The sequence below is a fragment of the Chionomys nivalis genome, chromosome 3, assembly GCF_950005125.1.
Source record: "Chionomys nivalis chromosome 3, mChiNiv1.1, whole genome shotgun sequence".
NCBI classification, from domain to species: Eukaryota; Metazoa; Chordata; class Mammalia; order Rodentia; family Cricetidae; genus Chionomys; species Chionomys nivalis.
In genome coordinates, this window is record NC_080088.1 from 64163622 (window position 1) to 64182150 (window position 18529).

Sequence of the window (18529 nt, forward strand, 5' to 3'; positions counted from 1 at the left end):
CCCTCATTATGGTTTTTGTTATTTATCTTATTTTTTCTCTTGAGACACATGAACTTGGCGTTTCAGAAAGCAACCCCTTTTCATACTGATATTTCGAGTTTTTAACTAAACAAATTGGTGGATAATATAGCTCATCTTTAACCACTGAATATTTTAGTTAACTATTCCTTTTTCCTTAGCAACATTAGATTGCCACCTACAGGTGAAAGAATGCAACAAGTTTTACATAGTGCCTGTGCTTTTTTTCCTTCCCTTTTTTAAGATACAGGGTCTCAAAACCAAAAACAGAACAACAAAACAAACAAAAAACTAAACAGAGCTGGGCATGGTGGTGCATGCCTTTAATCCAAACACTTGGGAGACAGAGACATGGATTTCTGTGAGTTTGAGGACAGCCTCATTTACAAAGTGAGTTCCAGGACAACCAGGACTAAAACCCCATCTCGACCCCCCCCCCAAAAAAAAAAAAACCAAAACAAAGCAAACAAAACAAAGATAGGGTTTCTACAGAGCTGCCTTTGTAGAGCAGGTTGACCTTGAACTCACAGAGGTATTTTCAGCCTCTGCCTCCTGAGTGCTGAGATTAAAGGTGAGTACCACTATACCTAGTTTATTCTACTCTTAATATGATGATGCACTTGCTTACTTTATTCTATAGATGAATTCAATAAAATAAGACTTTGCAGTCAGGCAGTAGTGGCACATGCTTGGCAGATCTTTTGAGTTTGAAGCCAACCTGGTCTACAGGGTGAATTCCAGAACAGCCAGGGCTAGACAGAGAAACCCTGTCTTGAAAAACAAATAACAAAAACCAAATGATAATTTTTTGATGATCATCATATTTGTATTATGTGTTGTTAATACTTTTACTCAGCTGAACCAAAACAGAAAAGAGATAAATTTAATTAACTGTAGCTTAGCGCACCTGCTGAGCTTGTGCAAGGCCCTGGTTTATGAGTTGTAGGCAAGCCTGCACTACAAAATAAATAAAACAAAAGTAAAAGACAATGTGCTTGTGAAAGTATGCTGACAGTAAAGAGACAAGTGAGATCCAGGTAGAGAGTGTTTTGAAGGTTTCATATTGGCCATGCATTGTAGAAATGGAAGTTTATCAACTGTTTGGTGTTTTTACCAGAAGGAAAACTAAACTCCCTTACTCTTTTTACCATAGCACAGAGGATGGTCACAGTTGGTTAGCACAGTGACTTTTATCTCAGGTGTTAGAAGCAGTTTTCTTTCTAAGCTGCTTTACTAGTTGTTTTTTTTTTTTTAAGTTTTTTTTTTAAGTTTTTTTTTTTTTTTTCTTTCCAAGACACATTTCTCTGCAGCTTTGAAACCTGTCCTGGACCTAGCTCTTGTAGCCCAGGCTGGCCTTGAACTCAGAGATCCGCCTGCCTCCACCTGCCATTGCTGGGATTGGCGTACAATGTCCAGCATGTTCTGCTAGTTTTTAAAACTATTCTGTCTGCAGGATAAATCTGTTTCAAACTCTTGCCTGATGTAGCATTTTTCATTATGTTTGGGTAGGAATCAGACCTATGTAGTTATAACTAACACTTTGATAACTTTTAACCTTGAACATGAAGTTCGGAACTGTCACATACATGAGAAAGAAATATGAGACTTCTAGGACCCTAGTGACTTGAATAATTGAATCAGATAAGAAAACTTCTACTTATTTTTTTAGTCCCGATCACGTGAAGTTGAAGCTGAGTTCAAACGCCCTGTGCAGCTGAAGATACCTTGAATCTGTTGATCCTCTTATCTCTCTCCCAAGCACTAGTTTTACAGGCATGCACCGTCATTCCCAGTTTTATTTTTAAAACTAAGTTTTTGGTCAGCTTACAAAATAATAGTTTTCAACATGGTGTTTTCATATATGTATAATTGTTGTCTCACTCCCTCACTCATCCTGCTTTCTCCCATTCCCCTTCAGCCCTTAAATAGACTTTTATTTATTTATTTTTATTTTTTTATTTTATTTTTTTATTTTTTTTGGATTTTTCGAGACAGGGTTTCTCTGTAGCTTTTTGGTTCCTGTCCTGGAACTGGCCTCGAACTCACAGAGATTCGCCTGTCTCTGCCTCCTGAGTGCTGGGATTAAAGGCATGCGCCACCACCGCCCGGCAATAGACATTTTTTAAAATGTAGAATAAACTGGGTGCTGTGGCAATGCCTATATGATCCTTGTACTCTGGAGGTAGAGGCAGGAGGGTCAAGTGTTCAGGGCCAGACTCAGTTGTGTAGGGAGTTCAAGACCAGTCTGTGTTGAGACTCTGTTTTAAAAACCTAAATAAGCTGGGCGGTGGTGGCGCACGCCTTTAATCCCAGCACTTGGGAGGCAGAGGCAGGCGGATCTCTGTGAGTTCGAGACCAGCCTGGTCTACAAGAGCTAGTTCCAGGACAGGCTCCAAAACCACAGAGAAACCCTGTCTCGAAAAACCAAAAAAAAAAAAAAAACCTAAATAAATAAATAAAATCCAAACTTTTATTTAGATTAACTATTTTGTCTCATGAGGACAGTATTAAGCATGTGGGATACCTCTAAATAAAAATGCTCATTTAAAAGATAGTGTGTGTGTGTGTGTGTGTGTGTGTGTATAATAAAAGTGATTAAAAATAGTGAAGGCTGTACTCATTCTTCATATTAATCCCAAAGACTTCACTTGACAAATGTAAATACAGTCTTGGATTGGTGTATATTGGACACAATAGCCTTCCTTAAGCCTAAACACAGAAACAAAAGCATGTATTATAAGAGAAAGTCTGAGATGGAAGTGATAAAGTGGGTATTGAGTGAACCTTTGTTAAAATTTAGCTGGTATCCTTGTAAAATTTCCACGTATTCATTAAGCTATATTATGTCATTTTTATTGTTAGCTGATTTGAAGTTGACTTCTGTCCTCATACTTGTCATAGTTTGCTTACTCTGGTTGGAAGATTAAGATTTTATTATTCTTTTTACATAGGTATTTGTGTAGATACTAAGATTAAGATTGTTCTGTGGGCTGGATTAGTTTAAATGTACCAAGGCATATTTTGCTTCAGTTGCACAAAACTTTTGAGTTGTGGATTTGTTGTGGGTGCTATAAATTTGAAAATAAAATCAGTTGAGAATGCTGGTTGTGGTATTTATAATTCAGGATCTTTGAAGCATCCTTTGTGTCCTTTGGTTTTTAGCTCGGTGGAGTGATAAATGCCTGTAATCTCAGGACATGATAAATTAAGGCAAAAGGTTTGGACCAGTTTAGGCTTTATGCAGAGACCTAATCTCAAAAAAATGGGGGTTAAATGTTTATTTTAAAAATTTTATTTGTGTATGTCACAGGGGGATGTAAGCGTATACATGCCAGAGCATGTATGTAGAGGTCAGAACAACTCCACAGTGAATGCAGGACTAATACTTAATACAATTATAATACTTAAAATTGCTATGCTTGAAGTTTTACTTGAGTTAATGATCACTCTAAAGAACCTTGTAAAATTAATTTTTCAAGAATTCTAGGTAGGCTTAAGAAGTTTTATTTCCTTTTATTTTGGACTGACCTGAACTTATTCTCCCTACCTCAGTCTCCTGATTGCTGGGATTACTGATGTATACACCACATTTGGCTCTGAATTATTACATTATTACTGTATTAGAAAGCAAAGATGTCTTAGAGGTTTGGGGAATTCTCTGCCTGTTGATGCCAGTTTGTCTTGTTTTAGAAAATAGGGCCTGACCATTTTAGAACAGACTAAAGACAATCAGTAATTAGAAATTATGGAATGGGGGGGTAAGCATTATCTTAAACTTGGTGAGTTTTAGTTCTGATAGCTTCATTTTGTTCTTCATTGCATTTTTTCCCCCACCCCGTGAAGTAAATCCATTTCATTATAAATTCAAGGAAGGGTTTGGTTAAGGACAATAGCCTAACCCTTTGCTGTTTAGATAACATCAAGATTCAGGCATGCACTGTGACCGGAACTTGTGTGTGCTAGCAGGATAGGATTTATTCAGTAGGAGCTCTGCCAGTGACAAAGAACAGAAGGTATATCTTCTAAAACCCATTTAAAGTTTCTGAATTAAAAAGTCCTAGATTTTAATATCTTAATCATCTTAAAAGGAATTTAAACAGAACCTATATTTGGCATAAAATTTTAGTGTATGGATTTTTATGGTTTTACTTTATATGAAGAGCCAGTTTTTGAAAGCTGAAGTATCAGGATTTCAGAGGAATAATGGTATAATGTTATTGGTAAGATTTATTTTCTGTGATAAAGAAATTGACTTAATTGAAAAAATGCACTTTTAGCAAGCCAACAAGGCTTTGTTTAATGTAGTTTTGAAGCTTGTTGTTAATGCTGAAAATGTCTTATGTAGGTGTCAGAAAAGTATTTAATGTGCATCTTGGTTGTGTTGTATTTTAAGATTCTTTTATTCTTTATCTTTATGGAGTCATTGAAAGGTTTATTTATATAAACATTTACATTTATAATATGCATGTTTTAAATGTAAGCAGAGTTGGAATTATGAGTATTTGAAGGGTTAATTCTTGGTAATTTCCTAGGAGGTGTATAATATATTTGAAGTTAGTGATAATGGGTGAATTTTAGAACAGCTTTATATTTAAATTAATGTTGCAATTTTGCTAAAACTGGTAAGGCGTTAATTATGTCTTAAAGCAGTTGACATGTAGAGAAGTAATTTTTGTATAAAGTATTGCAATATAACATGGACAGTGACTGTTTAGGAAAATAAATTACCATGCAAGACAAGAAGAATTGGAGTATTCCTTGGTACGCTTTTTCACTGCTCAAAATCTTGGGAATATAGTTAATACTTGTTAAATTTAGGGGAAAAAATTTTAAATAGTTTGTGGGCCCAGTGAAGACATTGAATTTTAATGGCAATTCCACGTTAACATACTGGTTTGTTCCTTATAATTCCAGTACTTTTGAGGCTGAGCTAAAAAGATTGCCATAAGTTTGAGCTAGCTTTGATTACATATCTTGGCAAGTGATCAATAAGTACTCAACTGAAGACTGGCAGCTGGTGGGGTGGGGGGTGGGAGGGAGGAAGGAAGGAGATGGGATTGTTAGGTGTGGTGATGAACACCTTTAACTTTAATCCCAGCACACAGGCAGTCAGCCTGGTCCACTGTTGGGGGCTGCAGACCCCTGGCCCCTTGACTTTATTTGCCTGCCACAGACCCTTTGCCTGCTGAAGTGAACTGAGCAAAATAACTTGTTTACCAGTGCTTGCAGCTGCTCTGAGCTCGAGACCTTGATGGCAGGGGAGTGGGTTCTGGTGAGGCCTGCAGCTTGAAAGATCCCGAAAACTGGGGTATGGCTATATAAGATCCCTATATAAGCTTACCTAGAACACAATAAAGTTGGCATTCTCGTTTCAAGGATGACCCGTGTCCTCGTGTCTCTGTGTGCATGTGTTTTTAAGTCTGCAGCTTAGTTCCTGGCTTGATTACCATCCTATAGTGCAGGCGCTACAGTCTACATACATAGTGGGCTCCAGGACAGCTGGGCTACATAGTGAGATCCTGTAAAAACAAAAAAAAAGAAAAAGACTAGGGACCTCTTTTCAGATCCTTTCCTTCCCTCTGTTTTTTCCTCTCTCCTGGGTCTCTTGTAGCTCACGCTGGCCTGGAACTCCAAGTAGCTGAGGCTGACCTTGAACTTTGATCCTCAGTCTCCACTTTCCAGCTTCTAGCTTTATAGGTGGGCCAGCCATACCCAGGGTTGCTCTTTGTGTGCAGATCTTCTGGTGACACAACTTAATGTCTTTCTCTTGACTCCTAGCCTTAGAAGCTTAGGGATTGCTGGACCCAGTTGAGTTTCCTGATCTGTGTTCAGTAAACTGGAGCAAGTGTAGAGCATGCTGTGTTAGCTTCACAGTGCTCAGTTACCAGTTTCCTTCATTGCCTGATGTTCATTCTTTAAATCATTATGCATTTTGTCTCTGTTTTAGACAGGGGGTAAATCTGATCACTATTTGAAACTGAAGATTATAAAAACTGGAAGCAGGGACTGGTGAGATGGCTCAGTGGGTAAAAGTGCTTATCTCACAAGTCTGATGACACCTGAGTTCAATATCTGGCACTGGAGAGAGGGTGAGAACTGACTTTGGGTCCTCTGACCTCCACACACTTTGTGGAATACCCACTTGCACTTACACAAACACAATAATAATAAAAATTTAAATTTAAAGACTAGAAGTAGTTTCTTTCTATGTAAATGTGGTGATAGGAAATAACTAAAATTGGTTATCAGAAATTATTACCAATAAATCCTTAGTGGTGCTGAGCTTAATGAATCCCAGCTTAGTCCAGTATTCTCTAGTGGAGACTTAACCTTTGAAGACAAGCAGGACTGGCCTTACGCTACAAGTTCAGGCACTGACTACTGATCTTTATCACAGGGAACGATGCTGGGCTTGCTTAATTGTTTCTAGATAGCCAGCCCTTGAATAACCACCGCTTCAAATCATTGATTTGATGGATTGTTATTATGGTATTGGGATAACTGTTAAGTATGCTTTAGTGCCGAAGTACTGCCATAGACTGAGAAGATATTCCTAAATTGTCCAAAGGATTTTGGATGGTAGCATGACTTGTTTTGGAGAAGCTGGACTAGATTCTTTTAAAACTACTGCATTTCTGCAGTGACATTCGGTTTAATATTTTGTTTTGATTGGTAAATGGATTTTAAACATTTCTATATAGAGAGTAGTCTAAAATTCTTTGTCATTTAAAAATTATTGCTGTCTTAACAGAAATATCTTTGTCGAACAGTAACGGTCAAGCAAGTGTTTTTTTGATTGTCTGCTATGTGCCAGATCTGATGTATACTAGTTAGGGGAACATATGGAGTCTAAATTGAGTGAGATGATAGTGTTTTACTGTGTTCTGCAGAGACAAACCCTGCTTGTTTTTGTTTGTTTTGTTTACGTGCCTGTGTGCGTGTACCCCCCCCCCCCCAGTACTCTTATCTTTCCATTGTGGATTCACAGTGTCAAATTTTAGGTCATGGGGCTTGTGTGGTGAGGCCATCTCACCAGCTTGTTTTAAAGCAGTAACTCAAACTTTTTAGATTTTGTCTCTCCTGTATGATTTTATAATTATTGTCAGTGTGCAGGGGTTTGTGTATTAACACTGTATTATAAGTTAGAACTGTCCCAGTGGTGCCAGATGTCTTTAATTCCAGCACTCAGGAAGATCTCAGTTAATTCAAGGCCAGACTGGCCTATATAGTGATTTCCAGGCCAGCCAGAGAAGAGATTTAGAACTGATAATTTATATGTAACTGGCCACTGATATTTGTGGAGGACTGATGCCAGGATTTTCCAGGTACTAAAGTCTGAGGTATTTAATTTTTTATGCAATGTGGTATACTATTTGCACTTAACCCATGCATGTTCTTTTGCTATTCATGACAGTAAAAAAGTGTACATGTCGAGTACAAGTGCTTCCTCTTCTCAAATATATTTGCTCCCTGGTTGGTTGAACTCACTGGAAGTCTTCTGGGGATACAGATACAGCTCAGCGGGAGAACACTTAATCTAAGAACCCTAGGCAGGTTCTCCAGCTCCTCAGAAATAGTACTTGCAGGTTCTGCAGTCACAATAATATGCCAGTTTTTGACTCACCGCTATTTATGACCTGAAAACAGTATGCTTCATTAATCCATACCTGCTGCAGCTTTGATATATAACAATCTAAAGATTTTATTTATTTATTTATTATGTATACAACATTCTGCCTCCATGTATGCCCGCATGCCAGAAGAGGGTACCAGATCTCATTACAGTTGGTTTTGAGCCACCATGTGGTTGCTGGGAATTGAACTCAGGACCTCTGGAAGAGCAGCCAGTGCTCTTAACCACTGAGCCATCTCTCCAGCCCCCGATATATAACAATCTAAGTTATTTTTTTCATCCTCCAGCTTTAGGGTATGTAGTCTTATTCATCTACCTTGAGCTAAACTAAACTATTTCATGGAACGAAATTGAATTACAGTAAAACAACAAGCACCAGCAAGAAAACCAACCTCACAGCCTGTTTTGGGAGTGTGTTAGGTAGGGAGAGGAAGAATCTCATCAAGGTTAAGTAGCTCAGACTAGCCTCAGACTCCGGCTATTCTGAGTGCTGGGATTACAGGTGTGTACCCCCTGGTCTGTGTTTTAAGGGATTACTGTACCTAACAAATGCTTATTGAATGTGTTACATACTTAATAGTAATTCCTAGCCAAAATTTTATTAGGATAACACTGAACCAGCCTTGTCTGATAGATACCAGGTACACTGAGCAATCCTCTCTGACTGTTTTCTACTCTCTATGAAGCTTGTCTGGGGTGAAAATTGAGTTAATGGACAGATTACTAAGAAAGGGATAGGGGAGAGATCATTAAAGACATTTGTAAAACACCACCATTTTTATTGCCAAGAAATTAAAGTTTGGCCAGGTGGTGGTGGTGCATGCCTTTAATCCCAGTACTCAGGAGGCAGAATCAGGTGAATCTCTTGAGTTTGAGGTCATCCTGGTCTACAGTGCAAGCCCGGGAAGCCAGGACTACACGGAGAAACCCTGTCTCAAAAACACAACAAAGTTTGTTGTTGAGACAGGATCTTACAGTTTTGCAACTCGGCTGGCCTGGGGTTTACTATGTAAGCCAGATTGGCCTTGAATGCACAGATATTCTTCTTTCAATTGCTGGGCTAGGATTAAAGTTGTGGTATTATTAACATTTTTTAAAGATTCTTTGATATCGTCATTCATTTCATATAGTATGTTTTGACATACCCATCCTCCTGCCTCTTCTTCTCCCACTTTCACAGAACACTTTTTCTCAACAAGCTTTAAAAAAATTTTTATGTTCTGTTTTTGATTTTGCTATTATGCATTCAGTTTAATTATGGTTGATAGGACAACTTACTAGTGACTATTCCACTGAAGAAATTTGCCCTCCTCCCCAAGCTAATGCTCAGGTCCTGTGAGCCCCTTCTCTGTCCATGATGGAACGATGATGGCCATATTTGCTGCTGTGAGTTAGTGAGTGCGGCTGTTATGTGCAGAGGACAGCGTTTTGTAGTAGGGAGCTGCAGGCTGAGTTCCTGCTGCCCCAGCTCCCGGCCACCTGGCTAGCTTATGCCCCGAAATAACAACACACAAACTGTATTCATATAAACACTGCTTGGCCCATTAGCTCTAGTCCTTACTGCCTAATTCTCATATCCCGATCAACCCATCTCTAATAATCTGTGTAGCACCAGTCTTACCAGGAAAGATTCAGCATGTCTGACCTGGCGGCTTGCTTCATTGCGTCTGGCTCTGAGGGGAGCTGCCCTGCATCTGAGCTCACTTCCTCTTCCTCCCAGCATTCTGTTCTGTTTACTCCACCCACCTATGTTCTAACCTATGAGGGCCAAGCAGTTTCTTTATTAATTAACCAATGACCTTCCTCCATCAGCGTTTCACAATGTTTTCCCCCATCTTTGGGTTCTTTTTTTTCCCTGCCATTTACAATGATGTGAGCCTTGAAGAGAGTGATACAGATGTGGTGTTTAGGGTTGAGCTTTCAACAGTTACTTATTCTACCAGTTATGAGTCTACTAACTGCAAAAAGATGTGTCTCTGTCCAAGATTGAGAGCAGCAATAGTCTGTGGGTATAAACATAACTATGTGGAAGGTAGTTTGGACAAAACAAGAATAATAGGTTCCTCCTAGGGCCTGAGACTCAGGTTACATGTCAAAGCATGATTTTCCTCCTGTGGAATGGGCCCCAAATACGATCACAAAGTAGTTAGTTTTGTACATAACAGTCATGACCCTGTTGTACCCATGAGGATGTTTTGCCTGACAGGTTGGTATTGTAGTGAACAAAATCCATATTGGGGTAAGACTGTTGATAACTTCTCTCCAGTAGCACCTTCTGGTGCTAGGAAAGTTCTCCACAGGGAGACAGTTTATAACTGAGTTCCAACTTGATTTCTCAGTGTGTGGTGTCATCAGCAGTGGGGTTTTACCATCTAGTTGTGTTGGGCAGTCAAGATCTGTTTTTAAAGAAAAGCAACATTTGTTTCTTTTGTTCTTGCAGTTATCTTCACCTGTTGTGTGAAGCACAGCACCTATCAAGCCTCTGTAGAAATGGACAAAGAAGAAAGGAAGACTATCAACAAGGGTCAAGAAGATGAAATGGTAACTATCTTTCATAATTTCCTAAGGAGTAAAAAGATAAAATGAAAGAAAAACCAACATGGGTTGGGGTACAACCTAGTGGTAGAGTGTTTGTCCATCTAATGTTCTGAGGCTCTTGGTTTGATCCCTAGTGAAACGCCTATGCATGACACATGCATATGAATTTTTGTATCCTGATTTAGGGTGTGTGTGTGTGTGCATGTGCGCTTCTGCATGCATATTTTGTTTGTTTTAGGCAAAGTCACCATGAAGCCCTGGTTAAACTGAAATTTAACTCCATAGACCAGGCCAGTTTTAGTCTCATGAGTTCTACCTGCATGTGCCTTTCAAGTCCACGGATCAAAGGCACTTGCCTTTTTACCTGGTTTGACTTGAGTTTTTAAATTGAAGTGGTTGTTTTTGTTGTTGTTAATATTATTATTTGTTTTTGTTTTATGAAACAGGGTTTCTCTGTGTAGCCCTGACTGTCCTGGAACTCAAGGTAGACCAAGCAGCCTCAGAGATCCACCTGCCTCTGCCTCCCAAGTCCTGGGGTTAAAGGGATGTGCCGTTGCCACCTGACTTGTTTATTTTTAAAATTTTAAAAATGTATGCTTTATTATTTTTGTGTGTACATTAAGTACGTGTGTGCCGTGGGGTACATGTGGTGGAGGTCAGAAGACGACTTTCAGGAGTTTTCTGGGCTTTAGGGATTGAGTTCAAGTCAGCAGGCATGCATGGCAAGAACATTTGTTCTGATACATCTTGTAGGCTCCCCAAGTAACCTCTCCTGAGTTAGTCTCCCAAGTGCTGAGATTATAGGCATGTATCACCACCATATTAAGGAATAAGTTTTAGTATATCTCGCTGCCATCAGATAAACAAATTCCCACTGCTTACTTGAAATGTATACTTCATGAAGCCTTTGTCAGTTTGAGGTGTTTTATTTGGCAACAACTGTGGGTGGGAATTCAAGAATATTAAAAATAATTTGGGTTAGTAAAGTTCATCAGTTACAGTGATATTGAAACAGTTAGCAAGTTACTTTTTAAAAAATCATCTAAATGTAATGTGCCTGGCATAGTAATATATGCTTTGTAATCCTGGATGCAGGGGACAAAGGCAGGAGGATCATAAGTTAGAGGCCAGCCTTGGGTGTATCACTTATCAGTGTGAGACCCTGTGTCATAGCCAGCACTTTTAATGTCTGAGCCATCTCAACAGTCTGAGATCCTCGTCTCAATTAGTCAGTGAATGTAGTGTCATAAAATATGACGGAAGTAAAAAAGACTGGTGAAATCCTGATACCGAGTGTAGTTGACAGTAATGGAACACTGGTTTTGACAGAGGAAACTGGATTGAAGGATCTAGAAGAAATGCTGATATTTTTACAGTTTTCTGTAAGTCTGAAATGGTTGCAAAACAAAAACTTTTTTAAAAAGTTTTAAATGAAATGATGAAAGTTACAAGGAATGGGACTGAAGAGCTTGCTTGGTGGTTGAGAGCACTGGCTAGTCTTCTAGAGGACCCAGGTTTGATTCTCTGTATCCACATGGATACTTGGGTCCATTTGTAATGCAACTTCCAGGGGGCATCCAGAGCCCCTTCTGGTGTGAGGGCACTGCACACACATGGTTTACAGTCACATGGGCAAAACATTCCTACACTTAAAATATATATGATTTGCTATGTATCTTTGAAACAAGTTTATCTGCCTTATTTTCTCATTAATCATGCACACACAGTTGAATTAGTAGCAAATAATTTATTAGACATAAATATAGATCATGTTCAACAAATTTTACTTTTAAATCTGAAATTTTCAGTAAGTTTTACTGAAAATAACAGATAATCAGTTGAGAAATTGAAATTTATATAAAAATACGTATCTTGGAAATAAATTTATCTGCCTTACTTACCATTTGCTCATTAATCGTGTGATTGCCATTTTTGTTCAGGAGATACATGGCTATAACTTATGCCACTGGAAGCTTGCCATGGTTTCCATAGGAGTGATTTGTACTGGTGGTTTTCTCCTCCTCCTCCTCTATTGGATGCCTGAGTGGCGAGTGAAAGCCACATGCGTTAGAGCTGCAGTTAAAGACTGTGAAGTGGTGCTGCTCAGGACTACTGTAAGTCCATGCATGTATTACTAGTAGCTGATTGATTATCAGTAATGTCTTTGTGTAAACTGTTCAGAATAAGTGACTGGGACTTTGGAATGTTTAGTATTTCTCAGGTATGACTTTGAAATGAATATTTTTGTGGTGATAAGGCTAAAAAGTCTTAAATAGGATGAGACTATCTTATAGTTCTTTGTGACCCAGGGGATTATTAGATGCTTAATTGTCTTAAGGTCCTGAGTACTGACCACTCATTGACTAGACCAGGTATTGACCGTATGATGTTATGTCTTAAACAATTTTTTTTAGAACCCTAGTTTAAAACATTTTATAAGAGGCTGTAATAGTTAATGTTTATTATATATGTGAGTAAATTAAGGCTTGAATTGTGAACTTTTATGGAATCTGTGTACTGATGGTGTGCTAAAGTTGATCAAATTTTTCATGTTAAGTGAGTAGGAAATGATACTCTCTCAGCAAGAGATGACTAAATTTTTAAGTAATAGACTTTACATAAAAGTACAGGCTGTTATTTAATGTGCATAACTTACTTAACTTTTCTCCCTTTCTTCTAAGGATGAATTTAGAATGTGGTTTTGTGCAAAAATTCGCTTTCTTCCTCTGGAAAATCAACCAAATTTTAATACAAAATCTGTAGTTAATAAGGTTTCTAATGGCCATGCTGTTCATTTAACTGAGAATCTGACTGAAGAAAATAGATGCGAGATGAATAAATACTCACAGACTCAGTCCCAACAGGTACTGTGATGGAGTATCAAAGCTTTTTTGAAAAAGCATAATGTTCTACGTTGTCAAAGGTAGATCATAATTTGCAAAATTATATGTGAGCTAAAATTAGATGCATTGTAAAATATTTGCCATTAAATAAAACCAAGTTTAATAGAAAAAAATGACATGTTTTGAGAAGTGATGATAAGCCTTGTGATGTAATATTTATGTGTGTTCTACAGATGCGTTATTTCACCCACCATAGCATAAAATATTTCTGGAATGATACCATTCACAATTTTGATTTCTTAAAGTAAGTATTTTTCTTTTGCTTAGAATATATTACGAACATCTTGAAAATGCATTTAAAAAAGCTGTATTCTAATGTTACATAAATTCAGAGAGACATTCTATTACCTTTATTCACTTATAAAGTGAGTTTCACCTGCAACTTGTATCTTTGAAAAATTTACATAAAATTTAGAAAGCTCGTGCTTGCCTGTGGAACATGCTTGTGATGCTAGCTGTCAGGGAGGCTGAGGGGTGTGAAGAATTTTAGAATACCTCACAGCTTAGGTTTTCTACTTGTTTTTTCTTGTTATTTTATTTTACTTTGTTTTGGGTGTGCACTGGGTTTAGGATTGAATCTGGGACTCACACATGCTAATAAGCTGTGAGTGACTGTACCACCGAGCCCCTCTCCCCGACCCTAGAGCTTTACCTTTCCTATGTTGTTAGTCTCGTTCATTTGTAATCAGAGAATCATGGAATACTTATTTAGAAAACTTTACTGTCAGTGATGAGAAAGAGCACTTGCAACTGTGTTACCTTTGATAGGACAAATTGGAATAATCCCTTATTTTGTTGTGTGTATAAAAAAAAGGATCAAGTATACTTAAGATAATACGTGGAAATTTTACCTGAAATACTAAAGAATTAGATTGTTCTGTAATGGGCCTGATGGTTTTCTCATGCCTGGTTCTAAAGTTGAAGAACCATCACTTTAAGGAAAAATGCTGATGTCAGATGCCAATGTCCTGCAGTCTTGTTAAACACTGAACTGCTAGTCTGTCTTTGAATTGCATTCTGGAGAAGTCATCAGCTCTGATGGGAAGAATGTCTAATATAATTGGTTGGTCTCTGCCAGCCATTGAAATTTGTAAAATTTAAACTTACCCTAATGACATCAACAAATTGTAGAGCTTAGCTTCCCTGTATGTAAAATGTAGAGAATAAGGAGATTAATATGTTTAATTCTCTTGGTTTAGAAATGTTTGACTGGTAACAGTTAAAATAAGTAAAATTATGTTTTTTGGGGAAAACATCCTAGTTAGGATTGTTCTAGGTCTTAGACATTTATGGTCTATATTTGAAGCGAGATATGTAGTAGTAGTTCAGGAAAGTATTTATATTGGTGCATTGTGGAAGAAAATGAATAGGATTTCTTCATTTAAAACTAAAAATATAAAGGAGAAACAGGATAAAAACCAAGTCTTGTTTAGAATTCTCACTAGTTATACTTTATCTGAAGTTTTATTAGTTTTATTGCTGACTCATAACCTTTGAAAACTGTTAAAGGATAATGTACATTTACTTACATAGTATTATTTAGAGCCATGACATATAGTGGATAACATAGCTGTGTTTGAGACTTATACCAATTCATTGTTTTATTTAAGACTTTGAGATCTTAAAATTCTCATGATTTCTAATTTTGTTATTAAGAATTTCTAAGAAGTTTGTAAGGAAGTTACAGTTTTAAAATCACACATATAGCAAAATGAGGCATTAATATGGATATTTTAAACTTTGTTTAAAGTAAAAACTTTGGATTTATTTAGGGGACTGGATGAAGGTGTTTCTTGTACATCAATTTATGAAAAGCATAGTGCAGGACTGACAAAGGGGATGCATGCCTACAGGTAACTTTATCCAACTAAAGTAGATCTGTTCTCAAAATTCCTAAATTCAGAAGTGTGTATATAGCCAACTCTGTACCGTATAATGTAGGTACTTAAGCAAAACATGCTGTTAGTTGTGCCCTTACTGATATTTTGAGCAAAACTCCTTTAGTTTAAGAATTATAAGAATATTAAGCTAAAGTTAACTATCCTAAAGTTTTATTATTTCATCAATTCTAAGATGCAAAACTCATATTTTCTTGTCTCTGAAATTGGAATGTTGTTTAGTGTGTGGAGTTCCATCCTCAGTCACGCATATTATAATGGAGTGTTCTGTAAATTAGCAGCACCTTAGATTTTCTGATATGGGAATTGTAAGCATGAGCTTGGATTTCCCACCAGGAAACTATAAACTGGAGCCATGCTTTTTTGTGTGTTATTGGTTAAAGTATAAAAATAATGCTAGTGTATTACATATTTTAAAGATAAATGTAGTTTTTGGATTGAATTGGAATTTTTTTGTACTATTGTAATGTGTTTTTCAATGTTTGAACAAAAAAAATTCAGATTTAACACTTTATAAAAGGCTATATTTATAATAGCATACAAATCATTACAGGAGATTAAAATGAAGAACCTGTGGGTTTTAAAGGGATGAGGGATCGGGTAGAATTTACAGCCTTACTCAAGCTACAGCCTACACCGAGGCACGCACCCCCCACTTCTCCGGTTTTTATGGGGGGGGGCTTTTATTTATTTATTTATTTAAAAAAAATAATGAAAAGGGCTCATAGTTAAGCCTGACTTCACTCAGTATGTAGTCAAGGATGGATGTCTTTGTACTCCTGGTCTTACATTTGCTTACCAAGTGGTGGGCTTCCTGGGAAGTGCCACACCATGCTTGGTTTATGCGGTCCTTTGGAATTGAAGCCAGGGTCTTATGCATCAATGGCAGCGGCTCTGATAGTGGAGCAGCAGCATCCCCTGTCACTAAGCAACTTTAAGAAAGTGTTTTTCTGAAGGATTTCAAGTGTGCAGTGTTTTGAAATGAACTTTGTTAGTAAAATATTCTCCCTAGGGAAAAAAAATAGAGTAAGATTCTTCGAAGTATTTAATTTCTTATAAAAGTCGTAATTTAAATCTCAGTACAGTTTGCTCTGTTTGGGGGCTAGAGAAGATGTCTCAGTGGTTAAGTGCACTTGCTCTCCCAGAGGACATGGATTTAGTTCCTAGCACCCACGTGGCCGCTTACAACTAATTATCTGTAATCCCAGTTCCAGAGGATCCAATGTGCTCCCCTGGCCTCCGTTGGTATTGCATGTATGTGATGCATAGACACGGGTAGGCAAAATGCACATAAAATAAAAATGAAAATCAGTTGTCAAGAAGAGAACTTTAGTCAGTTGTCGTGGCTTACACCTTTAGTCTCAGGATTTGGGAAGTTGAGACAGAAGGATTTCCATGAGTTTGAAGGCAGCCTGATCTATGTAGTAATTTTCAGGACAGCTTAGACATAACAAAATGAGTCTTTTACTGACATGATTATTGACTAATAAGAAAGTTCTTGTCATAGTAAAAATGAGACTCAAAACGATGTAAACTGCTAAAAGTTTGGTTACCAGTATTGACTGCTTTGGTTTAAATAGCATAGATAGCTTTTTAAATTTTATTTGTTTTGTTTTTTGTTTTCAAGACAGGGTTGTTCTATGCGTTCCTGGCTGTCTTGGAACTTGCTCTGTAGACCAGGCTGGCCTCGAACTCACACAGAGATCTGCGTACCTCTGCTTCCCAAGTGCTGGGATTAAAGGTGTGTGCCAGAACTACACAGGAGTTATTTTTTATTTTTTAAAGTATAGAACTTTAGTCATGGAACATAAGGTTTTAAAAGCAAGAGTCGTAAGAACAATTGGCCTTACTTATATCTAACATAATTCTTTTCCTAAATCATTTACTAATACAGTTACCGTATTTTTCTTTCATAGAAAGTTGATTTATGGAGTAAATGAAATTGCTGTGAAAGTGCCTTCTGTTTTTAAGCTTCTAATTAAAGAGGTAAGACTCTGTGTAACTGATAGTGTGTGTTCCCGTCAACTGGGGAGAGTCATGTGTAAGGACACAGTCTTGGTTTTCTGCTTAGCTTTGCTTCATATTTTACTTGAAAAGTTAAGATGGAAAACTTGTTGTCTGGTAGAGAAGTATTTATAATGTATATAATTTTGCATTTTTATTACAGATTTCTTTGTGTGTGTGTGTATGTGTTTCTATCACATCTAATATAGCTTTGCATTCTTTGATCCTTTTCTCATTTCATGTGGTGTCGTATTGGAAATGAAAGGAATGGTGTTAGTTCTTGTAGTGAGGGTTCGTTTATAACTGCCTTGACTGTGTGACTAAAGGATTATGACTATGTAAAAGAAGTTAGTGAGTAACTACCTAGCTCAGGAAGGCTTGCCAGTCTTTTGTTCTGGTTTTTGGCTTTAGATGAATACTTTACTAGAAATATGAGTAGCCATTTGATGCAGCTTGCAAAAATAGTTTAGTGTACTGAATGAAAAATGTAGGACCAAAAAGAAAAAAGTTCCTGATGGTGGTGGTGCACACCATTAATCCCAGCACTTGGGAGGCAGAGGCAGGCGGATCTTTGAGGCGGATCTTATTGGTAGCTGTCTTTGATTTTTATCTTAAGAAAACATTTCTACCTGCTACTTGTTTATGGATAAAGTTGGAATAATTTCTTAATATTTAATTTAGGTTTGAAGTAAAATGGTACTACATATATGAAAGTGCTTAGAAAGGTACAAAGCAGCAGTTATAAAAGACATTGGGAGGGAATTAAGGGAGATGAAATAACCATTTTATAAAGTTCACGACCAGGGCTTTATAGTCTTACTTTTATTTGAGAATAAATACCAAGAAATTTCCTTTGAGATAACAAAGCAGTTTCTCCGTTATCACATATTTATCTTCTCTTTGTCTGTCAGTGAACTTTTGAAATACAAGTAAATTTCTCTTTGGAGTTCATTAAAAGCAAACATTTGTTCTGTTTGATTAAAAGTTTTGTTTTAGCCCAGAGCACAAAATTTATTACAAATTAGCTTTAACCAAAAGTATAATGCAGAATAGCTAAATTCATACAGGTTAACTTTTTCTAGTTGAATCTGTATTTGCCTTTGGTATGAATCTAAATGAATGCAAATAATTTAAGCTTATTGACTCAATTTTTAGTATTTAATGGGAAGCAAGAATACAGAGCCCTTTCTAAAAGTATCTGGTTGTCTACATCTCTAGTGAAATGGTGAAGAGGTGAAGAATCCACATGTTTATACATATCGTTATCCCATTTATGCCTACTGATGTATCCTTTTGTTGTTTTTAGGTTCTCAACCCATTTTACATTTTCCAGCTGTTCAGTGTTATCCTGTGGAGCATTGATGAATACTATTATTATGCTCTAGCCATTGTGATCATGTCCATAGTATCCATTATAAGCTCACTATATTCCATTAGGAAGGTAAGTCAGAATTTCTTACATCTTTCAGGAATATATTTGCATTCTATGGTAACTTGTAAGTTTTTTAGAATGCTAGTACTTGGTATAGAATACA

The 18529-nt window shown here is 37.2% G+C and overlaps 1 protein-coding gene across 4 annotated transcripts in view; it reads left to right on the forward strand.

Annotated features, from left to right (window-relative positions):
• The window catches only part of Atp13a3 (ATPase 13A3), an 85771-nt gene that overhangs the window by 17030 nt on the left and 50212 nt on the right, over positions 1–18529 (forward strand). For 3 of the 4 annotated variants that reach the window (XM_057764047.1, XM_057764046.1, XM_057764049.1), the window contains 7 exons: positions 10092–10192; positions 12130–12303; positions 12871–13053; positions 13266–13336; positions 14865–14945; positions 16907–16976; positions 18301–18435. In XM_057764047.1, coding sequence (XP_057620030.1) covers positions 10142–10192; positions 12130–12303; positions 12871–13053; positions 13266–13336; positions 14865–14945; positions 16907–16976; positions 18301–18435 — 765 coding nt within the window. In that variant the 5' untranslated portion in view covers positions 10092–10141. The remainder of the gene's footprint in view (positions 1–10091; positions 10193–12129; positions 12304–12870; positions 13054–13265; positions 13337–14864; positions 14946–16906; positions 16977–18300; positions 18436–18529) is intronic. The other variant, XM_057764048.1, reaches the window with a different exon arrangement.